The sequence below is a fragment of the Ictalurus punctatus genome, chromosome 7, assembly GCF_001660625.3.
Source record: "Ictalurus punctatus breed USDA103 chromosome 7, Coco_2.0, whole genome shotgun sequence".
In the NCBI taxonomy this organism is placed as follows: domain Eukaryota; kingdom Metazoa; phylum Chordata; class Actinopteri; order Siluriformes; family Ictaluridae; genus Ictalurus; species Ictalurus punctatus.
The window spans coordinates 12,198,814-12,210,390 of record NC_030422.2 but is presented as its reverse complement, the minus strand read 5'-3'; the positions used below and the strand labels follow the sequence as shown (position 1 = coordinate 12,210,390).

General features: G+C 38.9%; 2 protein-coding genes across 2 annotated transcripts; both read left to right on the top strand.

Annotated features, from left to right (window-relative positions):
• Positions 1-1,638: 1,638 nt before the first annotated feature.
• On the top strand, positions 1,639-3,822 carry gadd45bb (growth arrest and DNA-damage-inducible, beta b). The gene is made up of 4 exons (XM_017471518.3): positions 1,639-1,747; positions 2,347-2,448; positions 2,610-2,835; positions 3,126-3,822. Exons 1-4 carry the CDS (start codon positions 1,704-1,706, stop codon positions 3,228-3,230), a joined length of 477 nt encoding a protein of 158 aa, XP_017327007.1. The 5' UTR covers positions 1,639-1,703; the 3' UTR covers positions 3,231-3,822.
• Positions 3,823-4,699: 877 nt separating this feature from the next.
• On the top strand, positions 4,700-11,513 carry sec62 (SEC62 homolog, preprotein translocation factor). The gene is made up of 8 exons (XM_017471510.3): positions 4,700-4,858; positions 6,101-6,209; positions 6,289-6,394; positions 6,707-6,890; positions 6,988-7,083; positions 7,245-7,305; positions 9,437-9,556; positions 9,669-11,513. The coding sequence occupies exons 1-8, from the start codon at positions 4,823-4,825 to the stop codon at positions 10,136-10,138; spliced, it is 1,182 nt and encodes a 393-aa protein (XP_017326999.1). The 5' UTR covers positions 4,700-4,822; the 3' UTR covers positions 10,139-11,513.
• The last annotated feature ends 64 nt before the right edge of the window (positions 11,514-11,577 follow it).

Genomic DNA, 11,577 nt, shown 5'->3' with positions numbered 1-11,577 from the left:
AATCCGTCAGTTAATGATCAATACAGCATTGTTCTGCTCAAACCTTCATCTGGAGAAACAAACACCTACTTTCAGATCAAATATGTAATAAAACATTTAAAAAAGAGACTGAATTCATATAAAAATAAACTCAGTGTTTCTTTACAAAGCTTCAAAATTCAGTTTATTTTCAGTGACATGTTACTTCTGATGATGATGATGATGATGATGATGAAGATGAGGATGATGAAGTCGATGATAGAAATGATGAAGTGGATGATGAAGAGGATGGAGATGATGAAGAGGTTGGAGATGATGATAAAGAGGATAATGATGGAGATTATGATAATGATGATGATAGAGTTGATGATGAAGAGGATGGAGATGATGATGATAATGATGATGATGAGGAGGATGGAGATGATGATGAAGAGTATAGAGATGAATAATCAGTATCATGTAGTTCATAAGTCACACAAAAACAGCATGAATTAATTTTCAGCGTTTGATTTGTAACACTGAACTTTCATGGCCGTTTGACTGAAAACAAAATGGTGGACTGTGACACTGCACTTTTTTTTTTCTCTCTACCTAAACCTGAGACAGGAGTGTGTGAGATGAACACAAATCATTTTCATTCCTGATCACGTGTGTGTCACCTGTCAGTGTTTTATTCTTTTCAGTATGCAATCACGTGACAGGCTGCTTATTGATGAGCGATTCATATTTACACTTTTACTAAAACATGTGTGATGCGTGTTAATCAAGGACATAACTTCACACACACACATCACACACTCCTCTCTCTCTCCCTCCTCTCTCTCTCTCTCCCTCTCTCTCTCTCTCTCTCACGCACACACACGCTGTTTTGGGAGTTTTAATGAGCTGCTAATGTGTGTGATGTTGATATTGGACAGCAGGGGGCGCAGTGACACACACTAAGAATATTTACGCTTTAAATGTACGTCACAATAATAATAATAATAATAATAATAATAATAATAATAATAATAATAATAATAATAATAATAATAATAATACATTTTAATTATTCAAGATTCAAGCACTTTTTTTTTAAAAATAATATGAACAAACTCAGTGTGTGTGGATTGTTCCCACAGATCCTGCAGTGGAAAAAATAATATAAGGAGAAATTATAATTATATAAGTATTAAATGAAAATATAACTTTTATAGCACATTTCAGCCAGAGCTTCTTCACAAGCCTGAAATATTTCTAAAGAAAAAGGAAACATATAAATAAAATAGATAATAATTTATTAAATCTCTGTAAACTGTAAGGATTTATCATTTAATCCCATTTAATCACAATATGCATTTTTTTTTAATTAAATTGTTATCTTGTTTAGTCTGGTGTAACATATACTGATCATATCATGATTTTGTTGAATAATTATTCATTATTATTATTATTTCATTATTTCAGTTCACTCTAAACATCTTTCATATTTAATGAGATATTTAGCCCTGAACTGATTCATCAGTCTGATCATAACGATGATTATTTTAACATTTGCATGGAGGATTTAATTTAATCACACATACACATCAAGGTGAAGTTGGTTTCGGTTGTAGTTTCACCCCGCCCACTGCTGCAGGTATAAGAGAGCGACAGACAGCTCCAGAGAGACAGACAGCTGTGAGAGTAACACTGTGGAGTTATTCATTCTGTGAAACTCCACTTGATTTTATTGGATTATTATTATGACTCTCGGAGATGTTAGGAGTTGCAGCTGCTCTCACACACAGTAAGTCTGACTTCTTACCAACATAATTTGCACGGAATTATTTATTTTTCAAATAGTCCTATTACCTGTACTCTTTTTTTTGTTTGTTTGTGTTTACAAAATTGATGTAAAGAATTATTATACAATTATAAACAGTCTAATATAGTTACAATAACCCTAATAACTAAACGATTATTATTAAATAGAATACTGGATGTGATAAAATGTAGGTTATTTATCTATCTTTTTTATGATTTAAGATTATTTATTTTATTTTTTCCCACAAAAATTTAAATCTTTTATTAAGTGATAAATCTACATAAAAAGAAATACAATTATAAACAGTCAAATATAATTATAATAATTTGTCACTTTAACTATAATAACAAATGTATTAATATTATTATTATTTATTTACTGTGAATTTAACAGTTTGTGTTTTTGTGTAAATTGTTTGTTGAGTAAATTTATTATTATTATTATTATTATTATTATTATTATTATTATTATTTTAGAGTAAAATTTGTAAATATTTCACTGTTAGAGTGAAAAATATATGTGTTAGTGTTGACACTCATCCCTGTGTGTGTGTGTGTGTGTGTGTGTGTGTGTGTGTGTAGGACAGAGGGTGTGGCTGATGCTCTGTTGGAGTTGCTTTCAGCAGCGAGGCATCAGGACTGTGTCACGCTTGGAGTTTACGAAGCTGCACAACTGCTGAATGTGTGAGTTTCATCACCGCAACAACCTCTAACACACATACACACACACACACACACACACACACACACACACAACCACTAACAAACACACTAACATTAATGTCATACATTAATAAACTATCACTAATATAGAGCAAACTAATATTGTGTGTGTTGTTGTGCAGGGATCCAGACAGTGTGGTTCTGTGTGTTCTAGCAGCTGATGAGGAACACGAGGGTGATGTCGCCCTGCAGATCCATTTCACGCTCCTGCAGGCATTCTGTCGTGAGATCCACATCGACGCACTGCGTGTCAGCGGAATGAGACGTCTGGCCGAGACGCTGGGAGAACTGCCCACCTCTGAAGGGCCTGCCCAGGCACCCATAGATCTGCACTGCATCCTGGTTACGGTGAGCTAATGCTAATGCGCTGCAGAATGTAGCTAATAGGTCGTGTAACAGTATCAGACGTTTATGAGCGCTACTTACCATCATGCTAACTTCAGCCCATTTAAAAAATGACTTATTGCCAATCTGTACTGTTACTAGCATGCTAGCTAAGGCTGCAAAGTGAAACTATTGATTGAATATATTTAATTTAACTGAGAATGCAACAGCTGAAGTAAAAATCAGTGTGTGAAAGCTAACTTGCCTTGATATCGCTAACTCTGATAGGTAATCTGTGGTATGCATTTGTCCAGAACCTGCAGGTTGAACACAAGAAGTTGAGTGAAGTGGGTCGGTTCTGCAGGGAGAACCTCTGCAAGAACCAGTGGATTCCTCACATCAGCCTTCACGAGCATTGAGGAGCAACTGAACACAAGTAATTAACTCTGCAACTAAGGCGTCAGACCTTGGGAATGCATGAGGACAGAACGATCTGCACACGAGTGCTGTGGATAACAGAAAAACCTTTGTGTGATATTATTTTGCCCTATAGGTGGCGCTCTATCTTGTTGTATGAAAAAGCAGCGGTTTATTTGGTGTTTACAGTGGTCGTGCTACTTCTGTATTTACCGCAATACCACCCTGAATCTTGTATCTATGCTAGCATAAATTAGCATTAGCTTATCACTAGCAATCAGAGAAAACAAATCAAAGAATCCTTATAACCTAAATGGCAAAGTTTCTGTACACTGAACTACGGCAAGATTTCTTGGACAAACACTATGCTCTAAACTACAGCAACAGACTTGACGGAGAATAAAGACACAGCTACGTTATATGTACGTTTATATCCGTGCTGCATTCAGGATTTCATAAATATATAAACTTTTTCCTCAACAGGAACATTTTATTTTATTTCCAGTCATATTGACTATCACACTGTAAAATATTTCTCTTATTTATAAACATGCGAACGTTGATGTTGAATGTGAAATAAATGTTTAAACTTAAAAACAAAACAAAAAAACAAATGCTGTGTATGTATTCTTTTAATAATATTATAGAACAATAATACAAACTTTACTGGTGCATAGAATATATTTCATCATTAAACAGATTATAAAATGACTGGCTCAGTAGGAGGGGTATAAAATGGCCACCCCAGGAGGAGGGGTATAAAATAGCTTCCCCATAAGAGGGGTATAAAATGGCCCCCTCAGGAGGAGGGGTATAAAATGGCCACCTCAGCAGGAGGGGTATAAAATGGCCACCCCAGGTCACCTGCCTGAATGAAAATAATCGTTTGTTTAATAATTATATGTAATTTTAAAACTGTTTTACTTCAAGAGATATAAAAACAACAAAGATAAAGATAAACACAGGGGAAAGTGTAAAGTATGTCCTTTTTTGTACATTCATAAAATGTACAAACAGTGTGTAAATTGACACTGTTTGAACACAGTCACAGAGAGGAATCGGGATTTTTTATCATTCTTTTCGCAATGATTTTCAAATATGTATTTCTGCAGGCGGAGCCAACTACACATGGCCGTGGCTTAACTTCAAACGGGATTGGCTTAACTCGAAATCCTGTATGCTTTAACACAACTAATTACAGGGATTTCTCCTTTAAATATTATGGAATCTCTCTTAATGGGGTCAAACATAACATTGGTGATGGACTTGGGTGGAATTGGGACTTTTCCATTCACTAACCTAGGAGTGGGCGTGGTTAAAAACTGTACTGCAGCCAGCCACTAGAGGGCCTCAGAGACGTTTTCTTTTAATTTTTAAACCCCCGGTTAAGACGTCCGCTCATGTATACAGTACTGCTACAGTATAGTCGGTGTGTGATAGACGCTGTGGTGCTGCGGGTGGCAGTAGAGAGCGCAGTAAATAAGATGTAACGACGAGGAAGAAGTCATAGCATGCTCTGTACAAGCACACTGACGCGGTGTTATCATCTGGTCACGTGATCACGTTGGTCGGTGGGGGAAAAAATTTTAGCATCATGGCGGAACGTAGGAGACACAAGAAGCGAATTCAGGTGAACTGTTTCACATTTATTTAAAACAAAAAGCGCGTTTTATACTAGAACACCCCTGTATTCGTCCCGGCGGAGTTTATTTCTGCGTTGGTTTGATATGTGAATTCAGAGCGCGCGAGCTGTTTTTAGCCGGCTATGCTAACTAAGAGGAAAGTTGGCCATTTTGGAGACTTGTGTGTGTAAGAGAGAGAGAGAGCGAGCGAGAGAGAGAGAGTGGGAAAATGGGAAAGTGGGAAGGCTCCGGTTTGGGGTAAATGCTGTTAGATAAACTCGTGGTTTATCAGGAGATAAAGAGGAGTGTGTCTGTGTCTATCTGTGTCTGGATATATATAATATAATATATATAAATAAAATGTACAATGTATAAAATCAGAGGTGTGTGATGAGGAAAGTTGAGCAGCTGTGATTATGGAGCCAGGTGCCATGTTGGCAGGTGGGATAACGGCCGCAGCACGCACGCACACACACCACGGTTTATTCTGATCCAAATTAAACATTTAATGTCTTTACATCACCGCAGTGTGGATAAAGCAGCGTCCTGACAGGTGAAGATACAGAGAGTTTTTACCTCCAGCTTATTTCCTTCCGATATAATAATAACAATAAAAGATTAAAATGGCCCTGAAATGAAAATCAACGCTACAGAGATTCCTGCATCTGTTCCTTACTGATATAAACACCAACATGACGAAAATACAAAGAATTGTTAATAGTACTTCACATCGGAACGCAATTACAATCTTTTCATGACTCATCCTGTACTCGTCTTGTGTTCATCCAATTAAATGCTCTGTAGTGTATATGCCGTGCCCCCAGGGGCATGTCTTGCTCTACAGTAGCAGCTTGTTAGGAGTAAACACGGTTGGTGTTTCTGGCTGTGCATCTTCACACTCGCTCACTGTTCCCTTTTCCAGCGGAGAGTAAATGTTTATTTGTGTGGATGTGGGCAGAGTTTGTGTGAGTTGGCCATCATGTGACTTTCCTTCAGAGTGTTTTACCGACTCGAAGCTGGAGACTGATGGAGATTTCCGTCTTTATACCTCATCTCTGTCAGTAAGAGTCAGCGATATGGTTTTATCATGAGGGGTGTGGCTTAGCTTATCTCTGTTCAACTTCTGCTGACTGCTGTGTGAATCAGTTCCACTCTTCAGTGTGCTGTTTCGAGGAGATCCTGCGGATTGAAGGTTTCCCCACCGTTGAAACGTTTGGGGTGGATTTTAAATTGTCTTGCTTTGACTCCAGGAGGTGAGCGAGCCGACCAAGGAGGAGAAGGCAGTGGCTAAATACCTGCGCTTTAACTGCCCTACCAAGTCCACTAACATGATGGGCCATCGTGTCGACTACTTCATAGGTATGTGTTGTGTTTCTGTGCTGCTGTTGCTATATTGCTCTGTAGTTCTTTACTGAGTGTGTGTGTGTATGTGTCTCAGCATCTAAAGCAGTGGACTGTCTGCTTGACTCTAAATGGGCCAAATCAAAGAAACCCGAAGAAGCTTTTTTCACCACCAGGGAGTCTGTGGTGGATTACTGCAACAGGTGAGTGAGATGGGATCCCTTCAGAGGTGTTTATTAGACTGGATCTGTTCCAAGGTGCTCGTTAGATAAGCTCTGTTATGTGGCACTCCTCAAACGGGTTCATTTCGGTATCATGTGTAGGTGCTCATTAGAACCGATTGCTTTGTAGGCCCTGTTTAGTAGGGATCGTTTCTGAGGCTCTTGTAAACTGAGATCTGTTCCGATGTGCTAATTAGATGAGCTCGTTTTGGTGACAGCTTTGCGAGTATAACCGACTCCATTAACAGGTGTTGTTGATAGTGGGGTTGATGATGGGACTCATCTCTCTCACAGGCTCCTGAAGAAGCAGTTCTTCCACCGAGCTCTGAAGGTGATGAAGAAGAAACCGGAGAAAGACCCGAAGAAGGAGAAGGTGAAAGGTGATGGGGGCAAAGAGGAGGAGAAGAAGAGCAAGAAGGAGAAGGAGAAAGAGAAGAAGAAAGACACTGAGGCCACAGAGAGCAAGAAGGAAAAGAGTGTGAGTGTTGAAGTGTTCATTCTGAAATATCAGGAGCAGTTGTGGTCTGTGTCAGATGGTGTTCTGAAACCTTGTCTCTGTCTCCGTGTGTGTGTAGGATGAAAGTCCAGGATCCCCGAAGAAGAAGAAGGAGGTTAAGAAGAAGTTTAAACTGGAGCCTCATGAGGATCAGCTGTTTCTGGATGGCAATGAGGTTCTCTTTTAGTTAGTTACAGTTACATTTATATAGCGCTTTAATCTCCTCAACCACCAGTGTGCACACACACACACACACACACACACACACACACACACACACACACACACACACTGGGCTTACAGTCTAAACACTCTGATCTCTCTCTCTTTGTGCAGGTGTATGTGTGGATTTATGACCCGGTCCATTTTAAAACCTTTGCTATGGGACTGGTTCTGGGTATGTAACTGTACAGCTGGAGAGGGTCACCTTTCATTTACAACACACCGTTAGTCACCTTCTTCTGTTCCCTACTCCATATTCACTCCCTGATTTCTTCTCCATATTCACTCCCTTCCTCCCTCATTCAGTTATTCAAAATATATCATGAGTCTCAAAGATGTCGCTACAATACACTCTATATATATATATATATATATATATATATATATATATATATATATATATATATATGTATATGTGTATGTATATATATATGTGTATGTATATATATGTGTATGTATATATATATGTGTATGTGTATATATATATGTGTATATATATGTATATGTATATGTATGTATATGTATGTATATATATATATATATGTATATGTATATATATGTATATGTGTGTGTATATATGTATGTATGTATGTATGTATGTGTATATATGTATGTATGTATATGTAATATATACACACATCTCGGTATGCGAATGTCTTCCGAACGATGAAGTAGCGTTCACTCAGCTGTGTAGCGCCTACTTGATTTCCTATTTTCATTTATAACATCTAACACTAAAGTAGTAACATCAAATCAGGTGATTCTATTTAGTTTATGATCTGTCGTTTACTTTATATTATTTAATAAACACGTCTCCATATCCATCCACTCTGCGAAATCTAGTTATAAATCCATCTTTGTCCTTTTTTTTTCTCTTATTTCACTTCTTTTTCTCCCCCTTGATCACGCACACGTTTATTCCCTGCCTCATTTTTCTAGGGATGCACCGATATTAAAATTCTTGGCTGAAGCCGAAACCGAATATAATGAAAAACTTGGCCGAACACGTTTTTTCCATTTATTTTGCCATTTTTTTCACCATTGCATAAATGAAGTAGTCAGAATGTGCTTTTTACCATTTTGTCTTTCTTTTCAAAGAAAAATATCAATTACAAAAGCTAAAATTTCAAAATATTTATTTAACACTGAATTTTTTTTTTCATTCCAGCAAGCATAGGCTACCAACAAGGCACAATATAACTTTAAATAAATAAATGACTAAAATAAAAATATTTTGATGTGGTCATCTTTGATCCCCCCTTGAATAGCCTATGTTAGGCCTTTAACAGACTGCTGAAAGAATGTAACACTCTGTAGCCTACAATAAAAAAAGTGCAGAAAATGATTATATATTTATATATATATATATACCGCTCGCGTCCCTGTACACCTTGCGGAGTATTCTAGTAGATATAGTTAGATACGTTGTTAATGTTATGTTCCTTGATAGATTTAGTTAGCTCAAACTATAGATTAGTTAATTTAGTCCCCACTGGTTTTTCTGCTCCTAGTCCATAGTACTAGTTCATGTTTCTTGTTTTGACCCTATTTTCTGTGACCGCGACTCTGATTCCTGCTTTGCCCTGTTTATGCCTGTTTGCCGATAGCCCGATGACCCTTTGCCTGTGTTGACTAAGTTTTTTGGATTACGATTTTTCTGCCTGCCCTTAAATGAATACGTCTTTACCTGCCTCCGTACTCTACTCCCTTACGTCTCGCGACGTGACAGAAACATGCTCCGGAACAGAAACAAAACAAACGCACGTGTCCACAGTAAACATCCGAAGAGCACGTAGCTCGTGCACGCGCGTGTCTCACTCTGGTTGCTAGGCTATTTTGTCGTGTCATCAAACGTCATTTTTCGGTCAAATTTATTCGGCCTTTTCACTTAATTTCGGTTGCCGAACATTCGGTGCATCAATATTTTTCACCTTTCTGTCTTTTCATCTTTTGTTCCTTCCTCGTTTCTTTTTCTTCACGTCCTTATTGTTATTTACTCTCCTTTTTTTTTTGGGGGGGGGGGGGTTCCATTTGTTATATTTTTTCTTTAAATACACGTTCTAGTTGGAGCTGGAAGATAAATTATGCCTTAATATGCTTTTGACATATTGTGATATTTCTATTTATTAATTTTTTTTAATGAAATTTTAGCTTAAAATGAAAGTTTGTTTTTTAGTGAAAAAAAATATTTATAGTTTACTTTTGTACACGTTATAGAAATAAAGTAAATAAAGTATCATTGAACAGGTTATTTTAAACACGACCTGCTGGGAAGATTATAATCATTTCGTGTGTGTGTGTGTTAGTGATTGCGGTGATAGCTGCGACGCTGTTCCCCCTGTGGCCGGCAGAGATGAGGGTGGGTGTGTATTACCTGAGCGTGTGTGCAGGCTGCTTCGTTGCCAGCATCCTCCTCCTTGCTGTCGGTGAGACTGTAACTCCTGTTTTATATCATGTTAATAACACGTTTCTCCTCTCTCTCTCTCGCTCTCTTTCTCTCTCTCTGACCGGGTTGCCATGTCCTCTCTCTTTCTACAGCTCGCTGTATTTTATTCCTGATTATCTGGTTGGTCACTGGGGGGCGCCACCACTTCTGGTTCCTCCCGAATCTGACAGCGGACGTGGGCTTCGTCGACTCGTTCCGTCCCATTTACACGCACGAGTACAAGGGCCCTAGGGCGAGCTGCAAGAAGGGCGCAGGGGATAAGTCCGAGGGCAAGGGTGGCAAAACGCAGAAATCGGACAGCGAGGACAAATCGGACGGTGAGAAGAAGGAGGAGGAGGAAGAGGAAGTGGAGGATGAAGAGGAAGAGGAGGCGGGAAAGGAGGCGGAGCGGCGTTCGGACTCGGACAGCGAGCGCAGAGAGGACGATGCTTCACAGCACAGCAACGGAAACGACTTCGAGATGATCACGCGCGACGAGCTCGAGCAGCACACCGACGACAACGAGGAAGAAGAGGAGGAGCAAGAGGAAAAAGAGGCGGAGCCCAAACCACACCAGACGTAAACTGTAAACGTTCATGAGATTCGCCCATCACATCGCACATTGCGATCTTCCACTACAGACGCACACGGGGGTAAGAGGTCAACTACGCCGAGAGCCGGAACATGGCTTCTGGCTGCCATTTCGGATTTCTTTTATTTCCTAGTTAAAAGAAAAAAAAGAAACACACACGAATGCTCGTACAAATACACACGCTGTGTCTGTGTTTACTGCTTGTGTAATTGTGTAATTAGCATAGACTCTCCATTTTGTGTGTGTGTGTGTGTGTGTGTGTGTGTGTGTGTGTGTGTTTATATCAGATAATCTAACACACACCCACACACACACAATATAATCATGTTCAGTTTGGACCAATGTTTTTATTCTACCGTGTGTGTGTGTGTGTGTGTGTGTGTGTGTGTGTGTGTTGTGTAAACATCTCTCTCTCACATGCAATTCCAGCAGGTTCTTTTTGGTGATCACATGACTAAAGTAAATGTAAGCATCATCCAAGCCCCGCCCACATTTCTATTCCACCCAGCCGTTAAGTAACCGCTCGGATTGCTTCTCGCGGCCTATTGGTCGCCAGGGTGCCGGATGAGAGCTCCGAGACGTGGAAAGAGTCCCACGTTAGTGCCAAATCTGTAGTTTCGGACATCGTCTTTACGCATCACTTCCTGTTTTACAATAAAACAAAAAATCAAAAAGGTCCCTCACGTCCCAGATAACAGTTTAGCCGTCATGTGTGTAATGGTTACCATGGCAACCTGTCTTCTGCCTTCATGTGGCTGTGTCCTGAACCAGACGTTCCCACACTTCAGAGTACGAGTTATTTAGCTATCATGACCGCTTAACTTATTTTTATTGAAGTTCACAATGATATTATGTTGCTGTCTGTGATGCGCACACACACATGCACACTTGATGGAGTGTGTTATGTGGTTTCATCTTCTGGCTCAATGGCGTAGGTAAATTAACGACAAAGTCCATGAACTATTTCAACTCTTCTTACTATTTGTGTTTGTCTCATTTTCATTTGCATATTCATTTGCGAATTTGTGTTTTCTGTTCGCTCTGTGATGTCATGCCCACATGCCAGCAGGTGTTTATTATTATTATTATTATTATTATTATTATTATTATTATTTTTAAATCAATATTTCCAGATAGATATAAACCCGAGTGTCGGCCTGTTGCGTGTTAGTAATTATAATAATGTATTAATACATGCAGCGTTGCCTCATATTTCTAAACGTGTACAAGTAAAAAAAAAAAAAAAGTATGAAATCATGTGGAGAGTGTGCGTGAGGAGTGTGTGACACGGTCCCTGTATCACTGTCTCATCTCACTGCAATAACTGTATAAAATAAAATAATAAAACATATTTCCAATAGCAGAAGGACTGAACTTCATGAGTCATTACGTCATGATGAAACGTGTTCACTCAGAATACAAACGTGTGT

What these genes read in the sequence shown, in the direction of transcription:
- sec62 (XM_017471510.3), top strand. Translation starts at nt 4,823, where the DNA reads ATGGCGGAACGTAGGAGACACAAGAAGCGAATTCAG. An exon ending in GTGGTGGATTACTGCAACAG is followed by an intron (nt 6,395 to 6,706) that starts GTGAGTGAGATG and finishes TCTCTCTCACAG; the next exon opens with GCTCCTGAAGAAGCAGTTCT. An exon ending in TGCTATGGGACTGGTTCTGG is followed by an intron (nt 7,306 to 9,436) that starts GTATGTAACTGT and finishes TGTGTGTGTTAG; the next exon opens with TGATTGCGGTGATAGCTGCG.
- gadd45bb (XM_017471518.3), top strand. Translation starts at nt 1,704, where the DNA reads ATGACTCTCGGAGATGTTAGGAGTTGCAGCTGCTCTCACACACA. An exon ending in TGCAGCTGCTCTCACACACA is followed by an intron (nt 1,748 to 2,346) that starts GTAAGTCTGACT and finishes GTGTGTGTGTAG; the next exon opens with GACAGAGGGTGTGGCTGATG. An exon ending in GCTGCACAACTGCTGAATGT is followed by an intron (nt 2,449 to 2,609) that starts GTGAGTTTCATC and finishes GTTGTTGTGCAG; the next exon opens with GGATCCAGACAGTGTGGTTC.